This window comes from Phymastichus coffea, unplaced genomic scaffold (assembly GCF_024137745.1).
Source record: "Phymastichus coffea isolate CEN01 unplaced genomic scaffold, Cenicafe_Pcof_1.1 PCOF00028, whole genome shotgun sequence".
NCBI lineage: Eukaryota > Metazoa > Arthropoda > Insecta > Hymenoptera > Eulophidae > Phymastichus > Phymastichus coffea.
The window spans coordinates 1,258,518-1,285,638 of NW_026706839.1; the positions used below are offsets into that span (position 1 = coordinate 1,258,518).

At 40.5% G+C, this 27,121-nt stretch overlaps 1 protein-coding gene across 5 annotated transcripts; it reads right to left on the bottom strand.

Annotated features, from left to right (window-relative positions):
* Positions 1-27,121, bottom strand: LOC131662986 (organic cation transporter protein-like). 5 transcript variants are annotated; one of them, XM_058933034.1, is made up of 10 exons: positions 26,648-27,121; positions 5,170-5,465; positions 4,309-4,510; positions 3,686-3,944; positions 3,323-3,515; positions 3,022-3,240; positions 2,726-2,940; positions 2,457-2,632; positions 2,170-2,342; positions 1-1,868 (listed from the first exon to the last, which is right to left on the bottom strand). In XM_058933034.1, the coding sequence occupies exons 2-10, from the start codon at positions 5,430-5,432 to the stop codon at positions 1,766-1,768; spliced, it is 1,803 nt and encodes a 600-aa protein (XP_058789017.1). In that variant the 5' UTR covers positions 5,433-5,465; positions 26,648-27,121; the 3' UTR covers positions 1-1,765. The 5 variants fall into 5 exon arrangements, with proteins under 5 accessions (XP_058789017.1, XP_058789015.1, XP_058789016.1 ...); XM_058933032.1 differs by having other exon boundaries at positions 5,170-5,468; positions 26,648-27,087; XM_058933033.1 differs by lacking the exon at positions 26,648-27,121 and adding an exon at positions 18,710-18,834 and having other exon boundaries at positions 5,170-5,468.

Genomic DNA, 27,121 nt, shown 5'->3' on the forward strand with positions numbered 1-27,121 from the left:
ATTTTTCATTATTGCGAAAAGTTACTGATAAGATCCCGTGTTGCTTTTGCAATTGTAAAATTCAGTGTTTACGAAGTACTCATAAGAATACGATGAGTCACCTACATCGTGTTTCTGTTAGTAACAATAGATTGTCTGCTTTCAGTTCGTGTTGTTTTCTCAATCGCATCTGTTTTCAAAAATTAGACAATCGCAAGACAAAGTGATCTGAGAATACCTCAACATTTGAAATTGTGGAATGTTTTTTAAGCGGAATGTTAATAACTTATCGAGGATATTTTTAGTTCGCACATCTGTTAAAATTAAGTATGTATGTCAGAAACGAGCCTGCAAAGCTACATAGTCTGAAAAGTGTCTGCGACAACTCGGTATTTCGAACTGTCATTATCATCTCAAAGCTAAGCGACTCCATATGCAAGGAAATACTTTTATTAAAAAAGTTAAATAAAGAAAACTAAACAAGTCTCTTTTTTTTAACTTTTGTTATCGTGCAAGTGTGCTTCTATTGATAATGACGTTGCACTATACTACGTCACGTCCTCAAATTGACACAACTGTCGAATTAAAAGATTTTTGGTCCAATAAAATGAAATGAGGCGTCTCTTAGCATCATCGCTAATAAAATTGTGAGTAATAGTGACAAATAACAAATAGTGATAAATAATATAACAAAGAACTACAATTGTGTTTCGATTATCATATAACGTTATTATTAATCTTAACATAGTGGTATCAACATCATCTTGATAATATTAATCATTAATACTAAAAACAAATTATTGCATGAAACAAATCTCATAATATTCAACGGCACATACTGAACGTGAAAAATACAATTCGTTTATAATTACCATACAAAATTTCATTACAAATACATTGTCAGTATCGATTATACTTATATGCAAAATTACGTCTATGAACATATAACACTCATAGTCGTCATTCCATCAGGAACCGATTCCGATCGATTGCACTTCGTTACGAGCTTCAATATTTACGCGTCATTCGAAATAAGAACTAAATGTACAATTAAAAATCGTAACAAGTGACATTATTATTCATCGTCTATTACGTTTTCTTGTGTGCGTAGAAAAAAAAGTAAAATTCAGACATCTCGTCTTTATAAAAAGCATAAAAAACTAAAATATGTATATGATCCAAGGCGTATTGTCGGTCATATTCAAGCCGCCTAAAAAATAATGTTCGAGCGTCACGTGATGGCATATTGCAGCCCCATAAGTACGCGAAATAATGAATTAGAACTATGCAGGAGAAAAAAGATTAAAAAAAACTCATGGGTCTCTCTACTCATACGATTCAACGTACTAGACGCAAGTATTGATATTAAAAAAAGCTGCTTGCGACAATACAATTTGGCACACTCGGGAATGTTCGTCGTCAATTCAGTTGAGTTCAGTCTTTTCCATTCAACAAACACACCCGCAAAGTAAGAAAATAACTAAAACAAAATGAAAAAGATAAACAGCACTTTGAAACAGAAAAATACTTCGTTGCACTCGACTTTCTGCAGCGAACAAAATCACTAAAATAGTTCACTAAAACGCTCTTTGTCTTTCGAACCTCAGCGCGAAATGCGTACAAACAGATGGTCCTTCCGTGTTGCAGAGCAATGAAAAAAAAAAAAAAGAATCCTTTCGTTATGCAACGCGCACTTTCCCACACTTGGCACAGAGAGAGCAGAACTTTTCTTTATTTATAACGCAGTCCTCGGCACTTTTTTCCACGTCTATCTGGTTGGGATTTGTTATAATCTCGTCGATTCGATCCTTTGAAGACTGCCTGGATTGAAACCTGCGTTCGTCGCGCCTGCCAGTGTTTTTCGGTACTTTTTTTTCTTCTCTGGCGATCTGTTGAGCATAAAATCAGAAATTTATTTATCTTACGTTGAATCTAGGTAAAAACTAAAATGCTTTTGTGTACAGGGAAGAAAAAATAACAAGATTGTTCTAGAATAGGTAAAAACGTTGCTAACACTTTAACTTTATTTATAACGGAACGTAACTTGTTACTTTTCTTTGTAACATCAAAGCGAGTTCACTATGAAAATCTAATTTACTTTGCCAGCAAGTGGAATCGTGTTAAATACGTCAAGTAATTTATAAATGTACGACTTTTATATTGAATATAGCGAAAAAATTTGAATATTACCTCTTGATGCAAGGGAACCACCAGAAGCTCTGCTGTCTGCCGAAATCGTTGCCTTCCTCAAGTGATTCCGGCAGCTCCTGGTCCATCGTCTCGGGCAGTGTCAGCGTGAGCGCGGCATCGATAAGCGACAAAGTGCCCAAGACTATCAGTGGCAGCGACTTGTGGAAATTCGCCTAAAACATATTCATCAGATTCATTAGTTTATTTTATAGGCAACAAGTCGAGAGAATGATCGATGTAGAATTCAGTCTCGCAATGCATTGGCAGGATATCATCGTCCGACTCACCAAATAGACGACGTATGGTCCAATAATGTGAGCGAAATATCCGATAATATGGATGAGCGAGACGCCTTGTGCTCTCACGACAGTCGGCAGCATTTCAGCCGCGTACTGAAAACCGATATTCGCCGAGATGTTGACGCCTAGACGAGCTAATATAGCCATCGTCATTGCAGGTGCGCCTGCAAATGAAATTTAAATATAAACCATTAACATGATTTCTGTGAAACTCGCCTGGAAAATTGGGTTATTGAAAGGAAAGAATATAAATCTACCAATAGGCATCGCTATGGCGATGTAAGAGAAGATGCCGCAAATAAGCATAGAGAAGAAACCCATCCAACGTCTGCCCCATCTGTCGAGGAATAGAGCTAAGAGGATGGCAGCCGGCAGCTCCGTGATCGAGGCCAATGAGAACGAGGTAAAGACGTCTGGGTGCAAGAGCTTCATGTTCCAAACGTGACCGTCGAATACCAATACCATCAGCAGCCTGATAGGACGAAAACGCTCGTGAATGACTCGGGTGACAGTTAACGATCGATAATCGAGCTCGAGAGAGAATATGCGTTACCAGTAAATGACTAGGACAACGGTGATGCGTCCGAGCCTAGGCAGTTTGAACAGGTCGAGCACCGTGTAGTTGTTGTTCGACTTGTCGTTCTTGATCATGGTGTTGCAGCTCTTCTCGAATTCCTCGTAGACCTGCGGCGCCACGCTCTTCCTGTTGACTTTCTCGAACTTCTTCAACATCTCGATCGCCTTGTCCACCTTGCCGTTTTGTATGTACCATCTTTGAGGAGATTTGTTTTTTTGTATCGTCCATTCGCCAGGATGTGATTGATCGATTTGAAAGATAAGCGCGATCAGCTTACCTTGCACTTTCAGGAACGATCCAGGGCGTGACGAAGGCGACAACGAGCGGCAGCGCAGCGACCGCGCTGAGTATCTTCCAGTTTGATACCCAGTAGGCGATCCAGGGCAATATACTTGAGGCGAATGCGAAGTATATGCCGAAGGACATGTTCGCCATGAGCGTTCTGTACTTCGGTCCCACGTACTCGATAACTTGATGTAACGAGTGGCAAAAATCGAGGTGAATAAAAATCAAAACAACGAACAGAAAAAGGTGGAAAAATAATCATAAAAAGCAAGACGGTTCGAGCTATAAAGAAGCAGTCTATGTGTTACATATTTAAGCGTAGATCGAGTGCCGAGTTGCGTAAGTTTAATCTTACCGATGATGAAGATAATGTTGAAGCAATTGTCGAAAGAAGTTCCGACGACGAATCGGGCTGCTGCGAACGTCCAGAAACTATTGCAAAACGCCGTGGCGATCGAGGCGAAAAATCCGACTCCGTTGCAGGCGACAAGCGCTGGTAATCTTCCGTAATGATCGGCGATGTAACCAAAGATTAAACCACCCACGATGCTACCGACGAAGAAAGCTGACTGCGCTGCGCTGCCTAAATATGCTTGATCGCATACCCACTCCAACTGCAAAGACAAACGTCGAAGTCGACGGTATCGAGCAACATATTACGTAACTTACTGTCTGTGAAAAAAGTTATTGCAAAATGGCAAGTTGCAGCCTGATTCTTTTGAAATGTCGCTCGTGATCTTATCAAACGCGCGTTAATGCATACGATCCATTTTCATTTCAGTCGCGCCAAGCGAGAGAAAAAATAACTCGCCGCTGTAATCCAGATTTTATCGGTATTTTAAAAACTGGCTTTTATAGCCCTAAGACACTCAAGTGACTTTCAAAGTAGGTCATTGCAACAAAAAATAGAGCGATTATGGAATGGTTAATGTGCCAACTCGCGCATTTAAGATTGATTTTTGAACGTTCGCATATTACCTCAGCAGCGATGGACAGGTAAGGCACATTAGACTGATTGAATGACCAACCAGACTGGCATTTAGCGATCGGCGTGTCTGGTCCAGGTTTTTGGCCTGTTAGTAGCACCTTCGTGTAATTCGTGATGTACATTGTACATCGTGAATAGGTCAAGTTAGTTTCTGTCTCTATATACGGTCTGTCTGGCACTGACAAATGTATTCTGTGAAAAAAAACGGAACATAATATGATTAATCGTCTAATCAATAATTGATTACAAATTATTCATTTATCACCGCAAATCCATTCCTAGTAGGTATGTTCAATACAATATCAGTTGAAATGATCACGTACACTTTAAGCTTATTCTCAGAAAGCCACGACGATTGATGATCTCGCTTAAAATATACCATTTAAGCTTTTATCGCCGGAGAGAGGTTCGCAATCGGAAGTATCGCCGTAAATTACACACTTACGAGATAATAAACTTCACTTGATACGCATTCGCAACAAAACGAAAAGGTCGATTGGTTTGTCTATAATGTCATGGAAATATTGTTGCACAATTTTTCGTTTCCGCGAAATCAAACGAAGGAATTGATTTAGATGGTTTCTATAGCCAGTCACCATAGCGTTGATGATTCACAATATTTGTGAAGTTTTTGGCCCGATTACTTCACTTGTCGAGTGATAAATGAAGTACACCGTCAATGATTCATTGAAATTGTAACTGAACCGATTCACATTCTAATATTATATTTATTATAGAAGAAATTTTTGATTTTTCAGAATGACGGTAAATGTTCAAATTGAAGTAACTAGAGCACGTAGGCCTCGAAAATCCGCAAGCCCTCTAATCTTTTTAATGCACAAGGCACTCACTTTTCCCAATCCGTGAGAGTTGAATTTTCAAATTCCGGCACTCTGCACCAATATTCCTCAGGTATAAGGGTGATGAAGAATTGAGCGAAGTAGAGGAAGGCGTAGACAATGGTGAAAGGTAAAAGGAGGAAGAATAAAAACCATTGGTAACGTCCAGCTTCGCCAATGTGTGGGAGAATGTCGTCGAACGTCTCAATCTTTGGAGGATTGTCGACGCACGACTCGCCACCTTCAGCTTTCTTCTTGTCCAATGTCTCCGTCATCCTTGCGATTTGATAATTGTTATCTCACTGCTGCTACTGAAATTAATTTGTTTCGGTTTAGAATGACGGTGTTGTTAGATTATGTAAAAGATTCTTTGAATCATCGGTGATAAATAATACGCTAGAAACAATTGTTATACCGTTGAGCAAATTGAACGCCCGATGGAAAATTATTTGTTTTTATCGGGCTTTGATAAACGTGTTTAACTTTTCTTTAGACACAAGTTATATGAACAAAAAAATTAAAAAAAGATCATCCGCTCAGGTTTTTACTCTCATTAAATGTCCAATATGATACACTCGATAGTTGAGTAAAATCTTATCGCTGACAGACATCAAAAACGTTAAAGTGTTGTGTACTTGAACTAATATAAATCTTATCGGCAAGCCCACTCGTCTTCAATTATCATCTCTCTTTGAGAGAGTACGAAATGCGTTAAAACACAATAATAAAAATTTTACGTGTCCGCTTGTTTACTTTAGGTTTTAAAGTATTTAGGTCCATAGCTTAGGTCCATAACGTCCATCGTTTTCCGTGCGCAGAGTGAATAGCGGCCCTTTTTATGGGCAGTTTCCCTAATTAGGACTGTCGCGACGCAAAATAAAAATACGAGACACGGACCTCGGTTTACGGCCGCCGCCGCTTTCTGGGGAAATCCCAACACGTGTTTCTTTAGTTGAAAAATCACATGGCCTAAATGTGCGGTACAGAAATTGTAAGCGTCTTCGGACTGAGCTAGTGATGCTGGCAATTAGAGCTGCCTGATCTCCCCCTCCTCTCTCGGCTCGAAGTTAAGACGCGCACAAGCGCAAGGCGCTTCGTGGCCGTCAAGCCCTCAGCTCCAGGAGTTCGCTTCTGGAGGCTGTTAGACCTCACGAGGAGCATGCTCCTGGGTTTTGTAAGGTCGCGCACGGGAAGGAAAGCCGCGGGGCTAACCTTGGCTCGGAAGGCTACAAAACGTGAGAGCAAGAGAGAGAGAGAGAGCGGACACGAGGGGTGCGAGGGCGTGACCAATGCGCGCATCAAGGCCCTGAAGTTCCCGCGGAACCCACTGCGAAGTGGGGATGAATTTTCCTGTTTTTTTGTAAGCGACGCAGCGAGCTCGCATTTTGTATTCATTCTGTTTTCGGTCTTCTTCGCTGACACCCGGCGGATTTTTCTCCTCCGCAACCTTTTTTCCTTTGCCGTGCGTTTGATTCGCGAATAGACTTAAGTTTTTTGTTATCTGTTTGCGCTATATTTTGTATTGTTTTCTTTAATAAAAGGTTCTTGAAAATTTAATAAAAAAAAAATAATAAACTTGATTTGGTTTCCGCTCACATTGTCCCTTTTCAAAGACGCTTTTGCTAATATGCTATGCTTTTGTATTCTGAAGGTTTTTATTGTTTGATAATCAGACTTTAACAATGTCGACAGAAAAACGCTCGAGCTTTTTACGTTGTTGAAAAAAATGACACGTTGACGGATGTGAGAAAATAATTGACGCTTGGCTTGAGAACAAGTATGATCTTTGTTCACATGCATTCGCTTAGCCGAAAATCACGCGTTTTATTACCGATCACGCATTTCGTTATCGTCATGATACTTCCAAATTTGGGTCATCTAAGTTGTCGCAAGTTATGTTCGTATAATTTTATTATCTTTTGATACGCTAATTCTCACTTACACGATACCCATGTGTGGCCCGTTCTAACGATTTATCTATCATCGAATTAGATGACCTGAGTAGGCGTGAAAAAAACTCTTAATTGTACCATCCAATCTAATCGTCAAGGAAAAATAAAATATCGCGGAATCGGTTAACAAAGGATAACTGAAATCAGCGATTAATGAAAAATTTAAAGAGAGAAACGGAAATCTGTATATTTGTATTTTTTATTCTGACGCGCATAATTATGGCGGGACGATGCTCCATTCGTTCTCATTTTATCGCCGTTCAAGTTCAATGTACCGACGTTACGTAAAAAAGTATCGGCTATCGATGAGATAATGGGCGTTTTAGTGACGCTGTGATTAAAGCCGATATGTATATATATATTTTTTTCGGCATAATGCTAAGAAAAATATGACGTTTAGGGAAAAACACGTTCTTTAAATTTTATAATACGATTGTGACATCGAATATTTCGTAATTCCAATAGGACAAAAGTTTATTGAATATATTTTATTGCGTCTCAAAAGAATTTTGTTTGTCTTTATAAATGTTCACAACGGATACAGTAGAAATTTTGAAATAGAACCTATGTTTAAAAAAATATTAAAAAATTACTCTAATTCAAAGTCTAGACTTGGAAAATATTGTTCTTCGCTAGAGTTTTCGAACTCAACAACGAAAAATAGTTAGACGCGAGATTACAAATATGAGAACGAATTTATGAAAACACCTTCGATCGAACGGCTTCGTACTTTAATCTGAAATTAAATCGGTTCGATGCAAAAAAAAATAAAGCTGTTAGGACAGCTGATCGAACACGTGGACGACTCTGGAACCGCTTTATCCGGGAGTTTTCATACCGCGAGAGGCTTTTCATTTCGTTATCGATAAATAACTTAAGCGTTATAGTCGCGAATACTGCGGTGAAATTTGTACAGCTATCCTAATGGAGTATGCGAGAATCGTTGCTTATTCAATCGTGTTATGATCCACCTATCGTACGCTCGCGTACACTCAGCAACTTTTCCAATGATCTGCTACACAACGAATCATGCTCACGTGTACGGTGTTGGATTTTGTTTTTTCCTCGTCCAATTTTTGATAAGAGACTATACTGGGGGAAAAAATGTGTATGTGCACGTCATAAAAGCGTTAATAATATTACGACAAAAAGAAAAAAAGAAAACACTAAAATGGACGTCAAAGTTTTTTCTTCATCGATTTGTCTTGATCTCGTAACCGCGCGATTTACGCAATATATGTATTAGGATGATCCCGCGTGTGCCTGCGTACACGCACCTCATTTATTGTTAGCGTAAAAATAAGCATGTAGACACACATACACATATATACCACACACACGCACAATATATATATATATATATATATATATATATATATATATATATATATATATAGACACACGAAATTCTCGGAATCGAGGACTACGTACATAAATTGACGATCGATCAAACATCTAAATCGCTTCGATTGTTTGCAATCAATCAGTTTAAATATCGCACTTTCATCCTCATAATCTGAATGTTCACACAAAACTAAATATACTCACTCGAGGGATTCGCGTACAGTCCGGTGGCGTTCACTTGTAAAACAAAGCTAAATATCACATCTGAGAGGTAGCCTAATCTCCATGCGCGTGTGCATGTAGGGAAACTATTTGTCTATCTTTTATGAAAACGCAGCGAAGGATAGTGACGATCGAGCGATGATAAGTGAGGTGGCGCTCATGGCGACGAGAGGGCGAAAAATCAACTGGTTTCGTGCTCGATCATTGCTCAGACTTTATAAGCTTGGAAGCGGCGCTCTCGTCGCTCTCTCGCGATGCTGCACTTCAACTATATCTACCACGCTGTACCTATACAGATTGCTGCTTCCGAAAACCGGTGTCCCCCTCTCCTTACCCATCCCTTCGAGAAAAAGAGAGAGAGAGAAAGAGAGAGGGAGAGAGTGGAAGCGAGAGAGAGAGAGAGAGAGAGAGAGAGAGAGAGAGAGAGAGAGAGAGAGAGAGATAGGGAGAAGTTGTGCGTATACTTGCATGTGCATCGTATTTTGTTGTAGTTTCACTGGATAGGATAGTATGCACGAGGCGCGATGGGATCACCTTACTAATTTCTTTTCTTTTTCGAAAAGCGAGCAAATATTTTGCTTGCATTTGCAATGGGACAACGCAGAATATCGTAAATTTTTATTGTATAAAGTAGCGTGCACGTACATTCCACGGATAAATTTTTATATAAAATAAAGTCATGGAATGAGGCAGCACATATCAGATATTTTTACGCCACAATACACTCTGCGCGCTCACTCGCATGTGCTTCAGATTACGACATTGATATCCGCGATTAAATAATGCGCAAAGTTGCTGCTTTTTGTTTCGGTTGACTCGACGTAGGCCTTCCCCCTTCCTCTCTATCTCTCGCTTTTATTGTCAACATACTAGCGGTCGTTTACACGAGGGCGAGACATTCCCACGACATGCACGGATCATATAGAGCATGCCACCAATTTCGTTTTCATGCAGCGTGTCGCCGTCGGGGAAACTTTGCGACGTCCATGCTTGAAGCATCATCTTTAGCCGTGTACGTAAGTGTTCTCTTAATTGAGATGGTGATCTGCAGGTATCTGAGATTTTCCTTGTCTGCACGATTAATTTCCTACGGGGCGTTATCGACGTTACTTCTTATTTTGCCATTAGGAACGCGTAACGACTTCTCTCGTTGATTTTTTTATCGGTCCGCGTGCTCAATTATTTTCAGAAGGAAAACGTGTACAAATAAAACTAGCCGTATATTTAATAATTGATGATCGCGATTACTCAGTTTTAAAGTGTTTCAATTGTGTACATATGGAGTGCGATGGGATAACTGAAACTTTAATTGTGAATGATGCAAAACGACAAAATTAAAGAGTCTACACGTGCCAATCAACCAAATTTAGACATGATTGGTTTTTATGATACGACCGGTTCCTCGGCAATGAAATATTTAAGATGCAATACAACTCGATATAAGAGTGATTGCTTTTTCTCATCAATCATTCATTCATATATATTGTTCAGCATTAGTCTTTATAGTTTACAGTTTACAGTAGTAAAAACGAAATTAAAATGAATTGGATCTTGTCAACTGACTGTCAGAGAGAATTGTGATAACAAGTGTAGTTTTCAAACTTTTCAAAACATTTTTAGAAATAAGTTAGCTTGTTTTTATTAAAGGATTTCTTTTTATTTTTCAATTTAACATACTAAGTAAAAAATATATGCCTTTTTTGAGGTAGGGGAAAATTTGGTAAATTTTGTTTGACCATATATGTATATTCGACATCATGAAAAAGTCAATAAAAATGCAGAAACAAAAATTACACCAACTTTTTGAATCAAAGGAGTAGTCGGCTTTTGAATGCGTTTAATTAAATATCAATATGTGCAGTTACACACCTAATTTTTTTTGTTACAATCTTGGAGTCGATTTTCAAATTAATTATATACCGTTTTTTGCCATCTTTACGTAGCTGCAGATGCAAGTCTTTTCAGCCATAATTACATGAGTAAATCACTTAATTAAATCGCGCATTAACTTCATAAATATTCATTTTGAATGACAAATAAAAAATAAAAAAATGCACAATTCTAACATGCTAATCCTCCGCTAAAATAGAAATTATAGTAGCCTCGATTGCATCTAAAATTATTTGTAAACGAAAAAAAAATCCATTTGCATATATGTCTTCGTTATCCATATGGTAGAGTGAATGCGTTCAACTACTTGTTATTACTATTGCGAGTCGATAAAGTAACGGAATGAGCTTGTTACCACGAGCGACCGAAAAAAGAAGCAAAACGAAAATGAATCTACAAAAGCGATCCTAAATAATCAGCCGCGAGAGAAATAAGGAAGTTTCTGCAGCTACAATCGTTTAAGGAATCCTGCGGTATATGCTCACGTCAACTTGCGTATTCAAGGTGGTCCATATCGACGGTATTTTTCATTCATGCGTTTCATTAATACGAAGTATATCTACAGAAAGTATTGAGAGACGGGTTAAGTAGTGAAAACTACATTATTGTATACGATATAATCTGATTTATATTAAAAATTTTATTTCCTTTAAACTATGAAAAAATTCGTTAATGTGTGAATAATGTAACGTTTTTATTTTTAATGTACTCCTACATTATTTATTCAATTGACTCTCATAATAGAGTATCATATTATATGATATGATGAAAAAAAATACAAATTCGTACATTCTCTAGCTGGATTTTCTGCTTGTTGACGCATCAAAATGAAATGGTAGCGAAAGAAAAAGTTTCCTTATTTACTTGATCCGATGCGTAAACTTTCCTTTTACAATAAAATTGAAATAACATTCATACGCTTAAAATTTTCCCTCTGCGCGTACTTAACTTTCGAAATGGCTCGAATGTACGTCACTATCCGAGTCGTATCGATCTTCAATGCGTAAAGAGCGACGCAAACGTACGAATGGGTCTTTATTGCATTGGAATTGGCAAAATCGTGCCATGAATCTCCATTTGCTTGCAAAAAGTAGTAAGGGACAATACAACTGCCAAGATGTACAAATCATCGCGGGTTCTGTGCATAGATCGTTCGTCTGTTATCGCAAGCGTCGAATTTATTGTCAACGCCTCGTTGCGTTTATATCGTCACATGACGTTTTTTCCTTTTCGAATAAATCGATTAAATCTTGACGGGAAGAACACGCCAAATGGACTCGCTGCTCGAGCGACGCCACGCATGCTTTTGCCAAACGCAAAAAAGAACAAGGTGTGAACAATAACTACCGTTCTTTTGTTCGCGTAATTGTAGATGGTGACGCTGCAAGCGAATTCGTATTATTCAATTTTCCAAATTACTTTCCGTAATTTTATGGCTACCGCTAAGAAGAAGAAAAAGGACGCGGAATTTCAGGAGTGTCCACGTTGACACCGTAAAGAAAGACGAACGTCTTGGTACAAAGTTTTCTCCGTTGCACATAATGAGAGCTTACTCCTTGAACAGCTCCGCTTTTTTATCGTCGAGATCCTCGCATTCCACAAAATATGTTTTCGAAGCCACTTAACTTAGTTTCCAAACAAAAAAGTCTTCCAGCAAAATCTCAGAATTACAATAATTGAATGGTTTTTTCGCCTCTTGCCATCTCGAAGTGTGCAGCTCAATCTTTGTTTCTACTTTTTTTGTATGAAATACTCTTTTGTCTGATCTCAAGCATACAATCATATAAAGAATACGCGTGGTTTGCGAAAAAATGTGGGAAAATCGAAGCCAGTTATTATCTTTTTTATAGAGAAGCTGCAAGTACCATCGATGAAAATCTTGCTTTAGTTCTTGTCATTATTGACAAAATACAAATGTATAATTTATACATATAAATCCTAGTTCAACATCTATCTGCATCATTTCTCACTTTATGAAACGTGTGTCTAATATTATTGATTCTATCCAAGTTGTTAGGGCTTTTCATGAATATTTTTTTTCAAACGTTTAACCGAACGATACAGAAAACTTAGTTTTCGTTTTGTAAAGTTGCAAACTATGTACACGAACATTTTTTTTATAAATTTTATTCGTTAGGTATTCGTAAAAGCCGGCTGTGTTGGAATAACATTTTACAATATTTCGTTAATGAATATGATGTTTAGAAAAAGTTTTGAAATGATGCGAATATAAAAATGTTTATAAGAAGCATAATTATCACAGCATTGTATCACTAGCGTACTGTTCCATAAATTTCTTCGTATCTATCCGTGCCATTGTTTGTTTTAATAATGACATTGTATACCATGAACAACAAGGAAACACTGAACTAGAAGAATTTATGATGCGCGTAATTACTTCAATCGGTTTTTCACGTGTAATAATTACTTAATCACTTTGTAGCAAAAAAGTTTAATTTATACTCAGCATAAGTACCTTATAGTGATTGTAAAAATTGCAGTGTCAGACATGCGAAGTTGAAAAATGACGCACCTTACTGTTTCACACTGACACCTATGAGCATGAAATCCGCTTGTGTTATCCGTTAGGGATTCCAAGAAGATATTTTAATCAAATAACAAGATCGATTAAAAAAATAGAAATGATTGCAAGTGCTTACAAAAGTTAGTGATAGTAAGGAGCGATATATTAATCGGACACTTCGAGTATGTGTCACTACTGTTACTGCACTTGGTACTCCATTCTAATCCCTAAAAATAAACTTTATCGCACGGCGTCTATCAATTCCACTTACAGTAACCGATAATGAAAACACAGAGCGACGTACAGTCGCGCGGGAACGTTCGAGTGCCTTCCGTTTTTTTTCTCTCGCGCGAGCGCTGCACGAGTAAACTTACGTGTGTATCGCGAGGGAAACCGGTCGATCAATGGCAAAGGAAAACAAAGAAAACTCGCTCTTCTGTGCAAAATCTCGCGTGCGCATATATTTGTACGATCGGCCAGCTCTTCTTTTTTGCCCTCCCGTTGTTTGCTGTGTATATACAGGACGCGCGCGTCACAGTTTCGCATGAGCTTTTTCCGCTTGACATTAATTCCCGACTTGCGAACTTCAAATACCAAATTATTTTCGACGATTGGGCATCGACGGCACCAAACGAGGTTCGCTCAAGGGTAATTGTTTTGGCAAGTTGTATCCCCGCGCAACTTGCCCGTAAAAAACCACGTTCGATGCCATAGATGCTCGATTGTCGAAAATAATTATGGATATTGAACTTAGCGAGTCTCCAATTAATGTCTGTGTACGCGTGCTCCGACGCGTCACGGTATGCCATCAGAAGGGCTTGCGTGCATTCGAGAGTGAATAAATCAATGACGTGTGCACGCTCTGCGTCAACTTCGGTATATGGACATTTTTAAGTGCGATTACTTTTCAATTAGTAATGCAATTATTTTCAGTTGATTTGTCGATTTAAAACGAGATTAATCAGCGAGCCAGCGTGAACAACTTTAATAAAAGCATTGGAATGGCCTTTGAAATTAATTTTGGAGATCAATTTGGAAATACAAAAAGTGTTTGAATTTCTCAATGAAGCTCTCGAAAGGACGAATCTGAAATGATTAGGCGCGCCGTCACGATCTAAACCAAAATAAATTTGGGGACATTGTTATGCCTATAAAAATGTATTCAACCATTTCGGGATTCCAAAAGCACACGTTCATCGAAGCACGAATTTGGCAGCAATGAAAATTGACGTTACGGACACACGATGCAATAGAGTTTCGTTCTCCGTAACCCTGCTGCAAATTGTGACTGACGCGAAAACAATGAATTTCATCTAACAGAGTTATATGGTTGGCGCTCGTTCGATGCGGAAATACCGCGTCGCAAAATCTGCAAATTTCAAGACTTGTCAAGTGCTACAGACGGTAGCTTCTCGCTCACGTTTGCACTGTTCAGAAAAATCTCGCACGTGCGTGGCAAACATCGCGCGCGGATAACCTTGTGCCACCTGCGCGGTGTTTTATAGTGCGTTTTACGTGCGTTACATATTGGCAGAAAAAGAAAAACAGGGAAAAAAAAGTTGCGCGGAGAAATTGTCGCACTTGGTCAAATGTCGCGCGGGAAAGGAAAAACACCTCCGGAACGTGTGCAATGGAGCGACGACGACGAAGAGCCTTGTATCGTTCATTATCAACAACGCGCTGAGGCAGTAACTCGAGAATTCGTAAAAAAAAAAAATAAAAATAAATAAAATAGATGTCGATAAGATTGCGAGTTTTCTCTTCTGCTTTTTCTCGCGTCAGCTTTGTTTGTACGGCGATTAATTCGAACGCTCTGCAGGATGTAAATCATCTTGTAACGTCGATAAAACCAAAGGCTAATTTTTCTAATCCGACGATGACTCGACAGCGTTTCATATACATATTAAAACGCTCGCAAATGCAAATGACGCATTCTTAGTACGCACTCGTGTGTAGCAAGATCTGCATTTTATATTTCTCATTCGGGAGTGAGTGCCAAACAGTTACCTGCGCATGCGGCAATAGCCAGTTTTCGTACTGAATATTGCTTGAATCTTTTTCATTTGAATAGCCTCGCCTTCGGCTTATTTACCAAAGCCAGATGAAAAATTCGACAAGCTATTTCCGTGCAATATAAAGAAAAGAAAAAACAGTTTGTTTATTCACTCGATTGATTCTTCACCCAGGCGTATGTAAGCGTAAACGAGCACCAACGACGACAAGCGTCCTTTAAAAAAGCCACAGCAGCAGCATTTACCTTTGAAGTGTCGCATCCGTATGCGAAAAACCCCCCACCCCCACCCCGCCAAAAAAAAGAGGAAGAAGATTTCGAGCTACTAATACCGTCTCTGCGGTAGATATAGAGATGCGCGCCTGTGCGAAGAGAATCTTTCCGCTGTTTAGCGTAGGTAGGTCACACCGTGCCTAGGGGCTTAATGAGTAGCAGCATCGTCGTCGTCGACTCTTGAAAAGAGTATTCAGTTCAGTGTCGTGTATAGCCATCACCGGCTCACTGGCCGCCAACAGACTGACCTTGGCTGCTTCTCGACCGCGTGACAAAGTCAGGGAATGTGTCAGAGTTGTACAAGGGAAGGGAGGTCGACACGCGCTCGCGTGTATGTGTATGTGTGTGTGTGGAGATGCATTGGCACGCGCGCACACGCGTGCGACGCGGCTTTTAGAGGTCGGCGAAATGAGTTTGAATTTCGTTTCGTTCTCTTCCACGCTAAATAAACTCGGGCTAGGAGAGAGAGAAAAAGAGTCGCGCGCCCGAAACAAATTAGCATTGCGCGCGTAGTGTGAATTACCCTTGAAACGCAGCGCGGCGCGACTCTATCCGAGCGTCACAAAGATGACCCTCGATCGCACGACGGAAAAAGAGCGAGGAAAAGCGCGATGCGCGAAGGGAGATCCAGCGGCGATATTAGGAACGAGGAGTAGGCTTAAATCGTCTGCAGAGAAAAGAAAAAAAAAACGGAACGCGCAAGAGAGAGATTGTAAAAAGCATGTCGCCTTGTCGCCGTGAAATTGTTCTCGCGCGAGCGAGGAATCCCCCGAGAGCTCAACCTGTTTTACATACAAGCGTGCTCGGATGCCTTCCATCTTCCTCTTCTCGCGCAATTTTAACGTCTAACAGAGAGAGTAAAAATGTCACGGCGGTGATTTTTGCGCTTTGACGAGACTGGAAGGATGCTTCGCAGATGTGAACCATTTCACCTGGATTTCTGTCTCTCCTTTGCAGGCGCGCGTTAATACTGCACTTTTAGCGGTGGCTACTAAAAACGCTGGCTCTTTTCAGCAGCCTCGGACACACGAAACTTACTCTCGCGGAAATACACACCAAGCTTTTATTGCGATATTTACTTGCAGCGACGCCGCTCTCTTCTCTCTCTCTCTCTCTCTTGAGGAATAGGGAGCGGGAGATAAGAAGCGAATGTCGTTACACGCGGAATAAAAGCTTGTGGGTGACGCGCCGAAGGCTGCAAATAATTAGGACTGGAGTAGCTATGTTGTCGAGAGGTCACGTTGCCTAGCATCGCATTTTGGAAGTGTGCCAGCCAAACACGTACGTAATGTAGGTGTACGAAACTTCTTCTTCGAAGGGCTATTTGCTCGGACATTGAAGACTTTCCGTAGTTTTATTTCACAGTGTGTTATTTCAAAGATATTCTAAAGACCACGCGCGTTTTTGGTGAGGAGTAACCGGAGAGTTGTATTCGAAAGCTGGAATTAAAAAAATCATTAATATCTTGTCGTTCAAGTCAGTCATTTTTTCGAAAGTACATTTTACAATTGCAGAGCCCGATATAGTCGATAGGTTTAGCTTTTTAGTCAAATATGATAAGCCTGAACACAATTTGATAAACAGAAATACAAAATATAACGGAGTCTTAAAAATTTCAATGGCGTTCATTTGAATTGCGGAATTTCCGCGTACAATTGGTATTTTGTCATATATTTGACGACATCTATACGACGCAGCTGAGCTGCAACTCGTTCGCAGAGACCGCCTCAAAACGAGCTCCAGAAAAGGAACATAGTGGCGCGAACGATCCGGTCCACCTTGCCGCAGTCTCGACGCGCGACGTCAAGAATGTATTCTTTCTCTCGTTCTCGACTTCCGCGGTTATAACATCTCGCGATGAATTATCTCCGGCATTTTACGCAATGCCGGAGCCATGCCGCGCTTTTGTTCCAGTCTTTGTTAATGCGGTGCGTCGATGAGAAATGTTAGAGCACGAGAATAATAGATTGATCGCTTTAATAGCCGCAACGCACGCGCATCTATTTCGAAAGCCAATAACGAAGCTTCATATCGCTCTAAGGGATTATATTCACTTTATCCTTGTCAATAAGATCACTTTGATGTTCATGCGAGGATTATGCGCAATAGACGAACGTGGAGTCTGATGTTCTATGCGATTAAAATTATAATATGCTGATTGCCCTCTTTATTCGACGGCCGTAGTTGTAATAATTTACCAGTTCCGATGTTGATGGTGCTTGCAATAATACTGTGCTCGATGCAACAATTTCATCGTGAATCGATACGAATTTTGAAGAAAAACTGCGGTATGGATAGCTGTGACGTCATATTTTCTTTTGTAGCCATTCCCTCGCTTTATTATTTATCATAAGCTTGGAGTACGACCGATATACCCGAAGCAATCTATATCCGTGTCTCTTTTCCTGCGCGAACAATGGAGGCGTCACTGTCGGTGCATCTGTTTTTTGCGCTAAGTTACGCGAATCGCGGGAAGGTTTCTTCTTTTTCTCCTTCCTTTCTCTCTTTCTTCTCCTTTGTGCGCGGCATCGAACGATTATGAGCCGCCGGCGACATAACCGATCGCTATATGCGAGTGCACAATCGCGAAAGCTCCGCGATTGCTCGGCGGGCGTTTGCTTTTCTTAACCAGATAGAGTGCATTCGGGACCGAGTGTCGCTTTTTGTCGATCGATCGTTGCGACGTCGTTTCGATCGCTGCTTGTTGTTTTAGTGGCTTTACCTTATTGCTTGATAGCAATTTCGACCTGAGCCAGATCGCGATGGCGCGTTTGTTCGTTGTGTATTTTGTCTTTTCAATGAACGCGTTGACTTCGCGTAATTCGGCGAACGACCAACGTCGAGCTAACGCTTCACCAAGAAAATTGTGCATCCTAACTTCTCCATGGCTCGCAAGTTTAAGTACGTGTCGTTTTGTAGCTTTTTTTTCTTTATTGCACGCCTGATTGTACTGCGACTTCAGCGTAGCAAAGCTTGTTACGTAACGGAAGAAAAATTGTGAACGCAAAGATAAATTGATACACGCGCTCTTTCACGCAATAGCAAGTTTCGGTAGTGCAGCGCGAATTCGTGTTTCTCTCTCTCTCTCTCTCTCTCTCTCTTCTCTTTCGGCCGCAGAACTTTACTGCCAGAAAAGTGGTGTGTTCTCGACCCTTTCCGAATGATAATTCTAATCGTCGGCACAGCACACGCGTGTTCGCGCTATTGAAATTTCGGGTCAAGCGGAATATTCAAATATCACGAGCTTGCAGGCGCGCGCTGATCGTCTTTATTGTTGATGTCATGCAAATTTATGCGCGCGGACTCCCCTCTCTTCATAATTGATGCTGCACTCACCGCAAATTCAGGCTAATTACAGTTCTTTTCGCTGCTCAACCGCTGTCAGCTGCTTTGCCTCGGCGTATGGCGCTTTTTCATGTGCAAATGCATCGCTGAATGTGACTGAGGCAGACGAATGCCGCGATGCACCTTTATACCTCGATGACTTTTGTGGGAATGGTAGATATACATGTCCATTGTTCCTCGATATTGTTGACTGGAGATTGTGATTGACGTTTTTCGTTGTTGTTCAGAGAATATTTCGATTGAAATAGCCTTTTCTTTGATATGACAAAAATCCAGAATTGACTGCTTTATAAAATTTTGATTAGAAAAATTAAACTTCAACTCAATCGAATTGGTATAGCAATTGGAATTCAGGTGATTTTTCAATGGTAGATTAGTAAAATATTTTTTTCATATATAATCTAGTCTGGAAACATAACTACGGTTTCAACGAGCATAATCATATACCAAATTTTATTAATCATTTCAAATTTACTTGTTCAAAGATACAAAAAAAGAGATCTAAATCGTTCTTCTAAATCACAGAGTCATTTGAAAAAAAAAATTGAGTCATTCGATTAAAGCTAATCGTACATGTATCAAAGTAGCCAGTTGCAGATGCAAAGATCGTTCATATGAAACTTATCGTCGTCGCCTTCACGAATAAGAAGTCAGATAGGACATTAATTTTTTGTTTCCTCTTTTTCTTTTCAACTTTTCGAGCGAAAACTCGAAGGCTGACTTAATAATAGTCGTCATTAGTAGCTACAAAAGTGTACTCAAGAAAATCAATGTAACTCTAAATCGATGATTCATTTCTTTTTGCCTTTTTTTTTACGCATTGCTTATGCAACGGCAGTTCGAAATTTTCTTGAACGCGGCAAGTCTTAAAAATAAAAACCACACGTGTATATCGGCGAAAGTAAGAAAAGAAGGAACTAGAGCAAACTTCTCTACACGTGAAAATCGATCAAGTATCCGGGCGACCTATACTTCCCGCGAAAAATTACCAAATTAGAAAGCTCATCGGCTAACTCCAATAAAATTCCAAGGCGTCTCTTAATGGACCCTTATTAATATTTCATTGAATATTTTCGACTTGATACATGGTTGAATTTCCACAATTTTTCTTCATCACGCGATGGTCTTCTTCTCATCAATTATTCATGTATAAATTTGAAAGTCACACACGTATATATTTTTCGATATATAATGTTCGTGAACCTGTCATGTCTTATTTATCACTAATTAATGAGCCGATGATTTTTCACCTAGATAATAGATATCTTATTGCAAGTAGAAATTTCTCAGAAAAAATTATTGGCGTTTCGGTGAAATTATTCGGTTTTTATTACACGACAAAGCTGAGAAAACATCGAAGAAAATATCGAGACACACGAATGTAGAAAGTCTTGTATTACCTTGACTATTAATAGCCTCTTCTGCATTTTGTTTTTCTTTAGTCTATAGATATCCGAAAATCATCGAATGCCATTTGAAAGAATATAAAATAGACATTATTTTTTATGTTCGATGAATAAGTCATAACATAGAGAATATTAAAATTGATTAAAGTCATATGTCCCACCAACTCGATCACTAAGCATTTCGTACACTTTAGCGCTAAAATTTGACGTTAAACATTATTATTTGGGATTCCTAAAAATGTCAACAACGAAAAAGGCGGCGCGTAGATGTTGCCTACCGTTCGAAAATTGCACCCGCATTGACGTACGTATACCGAATGTAATGCGAAAAGGAGCTCAGCGCGAGTGACGTCAAAAGTTATCGAGGAAAATCCAGGATGTCTCTCTTTTTACTTCGATTTATTTCTCGCGGCATGGAGTCTTGAAAGGCGGTGAAAACTAGCGTTACCTCGCGTCGTACGCCGACGTGTGATTCCGTAATAACAACTGCGAATGAGCCGCTGGAGCTTTTGATGATGCTCAATTGTTTGAGATACAAATTTTGTCGGAAAATCATCTTCGATGAGGACATACATACTTTTGCGTCATAGCAAGCACCTGATCAATGAAATAACTCTGAAGGCATATCTAATTGATAATCCGAAACGTTAAATTTTTTGCGCATGCAATAATCGATTTGATGTGTCCGCTCGGAGCTCACACAGCATGTTGTGGCATACATACACTCGAGCTCATCAATTTGGGCTCTGCTAATTTCGCGATTTCACGTATGAATGAATTCCATCTATCGTACCTATATATGTATATCAGCTTACCATTATAACACAAGCAGAATTGAAATTTTGGCGACTAATGCCATCAGCAATTGGAAGCAATTATTACACGCAGTTTTAATTGTTTTGTTTTTGCGTCTTCATTAGAAATACTCAATTGATGACTTGGAAATTCGACATTGATTTGAACGATAAGATATTCTATGAGTCTTGAACTTTCAAAGTTTATTATAACTTTTGGATATCGTCTGGACAGCATTATTTCTTGTCAAGTGGCGTCTGATGTTTGATAACGTGAATCGATTTAACTTAATTTTGCCTGAAAAGATTCTACTATTAAAAAAATAAGGCATCGACATAAAAAAACAATGTTGGAATTCTTTATAAATCAATTATTTTGGAATCGATGCGATCTATTACACACGCTTTAAAATTCCCCCACGTACGAAGCTTTTCAATGGAATTCTACCATCTGCCGCGCTATCGAGGTACACGTGTACCACGTCCGAAAAAAATCCTTCATCTTTCCAGAAATAGACGGGAAAGGAACCTCCGTCGAGCGGCGATGCTGAAGATTATTTACGCGTAAAAAAAGGGGAGAGGAGGAGGGTGAGCTTCTAGACCTTGCGCAGGAAACGAGGCCGACGGCCTCTCTCGCAGCAGCGAAAAAGAAGAAAAAGAGGTTCGAGCATGCCCGCGATATTTGCTCGGGGTACACACACTTCTCGCCGAAAAAAAAAGAAGGAGTCTTTTGTTTTTCTCCTCATACTTTTCTCTTCAGAGACACACACACAGACTCTCGCGCTTAACCCTTACTACCATTTTTTTCCCTCTTTCACTCAACCCCTGCAGTCCAACTTTTACTTGCCCTCTTTAATTCTATCGAGGCTTCGGCGCGGCTCCTCGTCGTCGAAAGTTTTGAGCGAGAGAGCGAGGCGTACTTTTCTTTTTAGCTTTTGCGAAACTGATGTGATGGCAAGTATTGGAATATAGATGTTCATCGCGAGTTCGGAGGTTTGACGGATATAACGTGCGTGGTTAGGCTTTTTGTGGCTTGAACGGGGATTTTAAGAAAATCTAGATAGCTTGTTATGCAACTAAAAAAGTTACAACGTGCACGCTGAATTTAATTGAATAAACGCAGGTCATCGTGAAATGAACAAACGATCCTCGACAAAATAATCCATTGGCCAAGTCAAACGGTACATTTGCGGGAGCGGCGAATCGAATTATCGATATCAACGACGTTATCCGGATCCACTAACTTCATTGAAAAAGCGTCATTCTTTGTCAACACCGGTGAAGAGAGAAGAGCAAAGCATATACATGTGTATTTGCGTCGATGTGTTTGAACCCGTTTCCGATGCGAGCAACGCCGAACACAACTCGTCCTGGAAAAGTTTTAATCGTCCTTCCCCAGGCAAAGTATGATAAATCGCTGCAATCCTGCCTGCTCTAATAGTAAGCGGCGCGTACACCTCCCTCGCACGTATTTCTGCGAGCAAATATTCGGCTTTAATCGTTAGATACGCAATTCACGCGATTACCACAGAGATATGGCAAACGTGACTTTCTTATAATGAAGCCCATTCCTTTGCGCTTCGTCCGAACGCACAGTCCGCGATCCGCAGCATTCTCGGTCCACAGAGCAACGACGAAAAAATGGAATAACTTTCCTATCCAGATAAAAAAAAAGAAACAAGAGGCGTCATGTCCGAAATCAATAAAAGATGTAAAACATAAAATTCATATAGTGGGAGAATCGTTTGCCTGCTCGGGCAAATTGTAATCCTACTACGAGAAAAGCGCTACTTGCAAATTTTCGCGCGGCGTAAGCTTTGGGAGTTCACTCGTGTTTTATTGACTGTTGATTGTTCTCGTGATCAGCGTACTTCTCGGTCGTCGTCGCGCGGCTTGTAAAACACCAAAATAGAAACCAATTGGAAGCAGTTTGCGATAAACGACAGCGAGACTTTCTTCGTTGTGGGTGAAGTGCAATTGAGATGAGCAGCGATGGACGAGCGGAGCATCAAAGGGTTTCGCGACTCGCGAGTCGTCAACGAGCGACGATTGGCGCCGAGGCTAAATGTACACTTTAGTTTATTCGATTGAGTCTCACCCGCTCATCTCCTCTCTCGTCGCGCGTGCCGCTATTACGCGTATATCGTTGAGATTGTTCGTGCAAACGAGCGAGACAAAAGGCCAATCGGAGGATTAGCCGATGTATCGCCGATTAGTTTTGCATCTTTCGGAAATTCGGATCTCGTCGTTCGCAGGCACGCGTGCGCTCGGCCACGATACGAACGACAAAACAAATGACAGCAACACAACTTTCATCAACCGAATGTCCGCCAAATGATCTCGAAAGATACGTGCTGATTTCTAAAGTTGATTCGAACCACGAATAACTAACCTACTTTCCATTCGTATAACCAAAGCCAAAACTATACACAAGCGAAGGTTGTAATTCTAGACCAAATGAAAGCGCGCCCGCGTGCATGTGTGTCAGCCAGAGAAGTAATTGGACTTTAAAGTTTTGGGGGCGTAATCCACGTCAAAAGAGGCTTTAGCCCGCTTCTGCACATTTAATTCCAAAGTTTGATGGGTCAAAAGGATAGAGAGAATGGGGGGACAATGCGTTCCAGCTAAAAGTAGATAAAGCTCCCTAGACTTGACAACTACCACGCATTTTCGTTTATTTTCGGCAAGCTTGCGTTGTAAAGGGTTTTTCAAGCGAGCTTTTTTTATCTATAAGTGAGATTTCTCCCGGACGGACGGAAAACGAAACTGAATTTCGCTCGCGATCGTGAAATCGTGAAATCGTGATATCCAATTAGTATATTGTAAATATTGAGTTTATTAGTCCAATTAATCAAACGCGAATATCGCTGCACTTTTATCGGCCGTTGTCGTCAATAGTCACTCAATTAAAACATGACAAGAGATTTTTTTTTTCAAATGACACATACTCTCTCGCAGTCAAGTTAAAATGTACACATTGAGAAAAAACATATAAGCGACAGCGTTTACATATCGAAGCTTGCGAGCTCGAAGCATAACGACAGAACATTAATCAGCGTAAAATCGCGCGCACGACGTTCATTACGTAAGTTCAGGCGCCGAAATAAGGAAGTGAAGTCTCGACGTGCGTGTGGCGCGAGTAACTCGAGAATGGTTTCATCCCCCTTCGCGCCGCCTTCTCTCGCCGGAAGGGGGATTAATTTTCAACAATTTATCGCGTCCTCGTTGCCACCGTTGAATCAACGTCGCGACTGCACGTCCGTCGGACGAAGACAAACAAATCTCTAGCTCTTTTGGTTCGATTGGATGAAGAACCGCGGTAACCAAGGCGGTAATCTCTCTTCTTTATGAATCAAAAGGATGCTCATTCAATTTCACGGCTTTCGGTTATTACTCAGATCGATTACTGCTTCTGCTCTTTTTCATTCATTTTAGCTCCTATTTTTAATTAATTTATTGATTCGCAGTAGCCTCTATCGCGTACTGTTTCGAATTATATAGAGCTGCTCCCGTGAAATTCCGACGGCTGATGTGATAAATAATTACCGCCCGACAAAATATTGTGGCCTGTTCTCGTTTCGAATTACGGTACTACATCAATACGAAAAAGCTAATTCAGTCCTGCGCGTGTTGTCGAATTCCCGGCACGCGCCTTCGTTGAGCCATCACATCGGACCGAATAATTTGCTTGCGTAACAAAATTAAAACGGATTTTTGTTCTCGAATAGTGTGAATTTTTTAATTTGCAATCAGTAGCGCGCAAAAAGTATATAATCGCCGTCGGATCTTAATCAGTAGCGAGTAATATTCATAGTCTATATCTCGTATAGGAATAAAAAACGAATCACGAAGATAACACCATTCGATGTAATTTTCGAGAGAATGAATTCTCGAGCTCTTGTTAAAAACAAATTCAATTTATATGCAAATGCAGAACGAAGTCTATTATTTGCAAATTTTATCTTATACCCATCACGATGATTAAAATTGGAAATCTAATCGTTGGACAAGATATCTAACAAAGCTTAAAATTTCCTTACGTTGATCTACGTACAAAGTAAAGTTCGTTGGAAAATTTTACCCGGCATAAATTCATTGCGATTGCTTGGACAAAAACAAAGCTCATGCTTAAAAAAACCATTGAGTCTTTCGAAAAAATCTCAGGGTGTGTCACTGTACAATCGGCAAACATTTTGGTGAGATACTAAACGCTACAAATAATTTTTTGTCTGTTAATTATCTCGAGTGTTTGCACGATATCTTTTACACTGCGCCAGTAAAATCGGATTGCCGCTGCTAAAACTGCATTTCATTCCCTCACAATCAGCAAACAAAATAAAAGTCATTACAAGCAAAAGCATATCCATTGTCTCTGCGAAGAAAGTGATCTCAGCAGTTGATAAACAACGCGTGATCGGGTAATTTTTGACTTGCCGATTGCAGAAGAGAGGACAGAGGGACAGCATATAAATTCGTGATGATTGTTTGCTCGCTCGAGCGACGCGCCGATAAAGCCACGGCAAACAGCGCGTGATAATTGAGTCGAGGGGTTGGCTGACTTTCCATATTGTCCCTTCGGGGTTTTTCGGTGGCTATTTACCAAACCTCACGATTTATCTCGTCGTTGGCACATGCTCCCATGTTAAATCGATCGCGAGTCGTAAAAAAAAAGACTTACGTAACGTCTGTATTAGATAACGCGTGCCTGCACCATGTAATAAATTGAAATCTTTGTGTTGTGCGTGTGTGTGAATGTATATATATCATTGAGCATTAAAATTTAATTGTTCTCGTAACGAGCGTGTACTGTTGTCTTTTACGCTTTTGACTCGTTTTATTGACATGGTTATTCGGATTTTAATTTGCCAGCTGATTCCTTTACAACTCGGCGGCTTCCACATGCGCGCGTGGAAAATTAAGCACTATATGAAGATAAAGACTCGGCGTCGATCTTACAATGACGTCCGCAATAGAGACACGCGTGAGAACTTGCGTGTTGGTGTGCCTATCTTCGTACGATATAATTTGGAATCGCGCAATAATGAAATGAGCGATGTGAGAAAATCAGCTAAAAGATGTTTTTTTATCGCTCGAAGCTTAATGAATTCGACGCGCAATCGCTTAAATCATTATAAGATTCTTGGACGTTAAACTATAATCGAGCCACAGAAATAAAGCAATAAAGCAACAATGCCAGTCAACATATTGACGCTTAAAAGTGTACAAGCTGAAAATTATTTTGACCGTGGTTCCTTCCTACACACACACACTCACACACACACATACACACACACTGGCACACTCTGGCGCGTTCCTTTATTCTCCGTTAATTTTCTTGTTTATCGGAGGCCAAAAGGGTCGATTGGAAATAATAAGCAGTGCACTCTCAGTAATTCGCTCACGTGGGCACGTGTAATCAATTCCACATGCAAGTGCGCACGCATTGTTTTCGCTGTTTTCTCATCTGATTCCGTGCATACCGCGCAATCGATTACATATGCTTAAGATGCATTGTTGCGAGCCACTAAAACTTGCTCCAACAAACGTAATACCATAGTCGTAGTCTTTTTCCGTACGAGCAGCGCCAGCGCGAAACCCTCAATTTAACCGGCCATCGACCTCGACTAACCGTCTCTTTCCGCGTGCGCGAAACAATCGCGGAGGCTCGTTCGAGTTTGCCAAATCGTCCCTCGCGCGAAACCCTCAAATCAGTAGGATATGAGACTCACCGCTCGCACTCGTAGCAGCATCATCGGTCCAGGACGGCGCACTCTCGTGAAGGAACGAACGGCGATACGAGGGTTGACGAGTGCTGCTTGCCACTCGGCCGCTCATCGCCGACTAACCTTCGGCGCATGCAACGCCCGTGGCGTACGGAGAATCGCCAGCAGACGAGCTGTGCGTTGCAGTAGAGACGTAGGAGAAACGGGGCTGCTGCGGCTGCCGATGACGATGCGTGCGGTGCACCTACGCCTATGACCACTGCCCTCCATTCTTTTCGCGATGCGCGGCCTTGGTCAACCTTTGCCGAGCGATAGACCGAACGGATGTACGCTCATCTCCTTGTGCCTGCATTTTTTTTTTATTTTTATATTTCGGCCGATCGGATGCCTTTTGTCTTTTCGACTCGCGATGCTGCATCCGGCTCGCGATCGACGAACTTGAGGAGTCGGATTTGGTTTCGTTTGTTTCTCGCTAAAACC

Bases quoted from the DNA above. Each gene is read 5' to 3' on its own strand.
- LOC131662986 (XM_058933034.1), bottom strand. From the start codon at position 5,432: ATGACGGAGACATTGGACAAGAAGAAAGCTGAAGGTGGCGAGTCGTGC. The intron at 2,343-2,456 runs GTGAGTCGGACG...AATATGTTTTAG, and splicing joins GACCATACGTCGTCTATTTG to GCGAATTTCCACAAGTCGCT. The intron at 1,869-2,169 runs GTAATATTCAAA...TATGCTCAACAG, and splicing joins TGGTTCCCTTGCATCAAGAG to ATCGCCAGAGAAGAAAAAAA.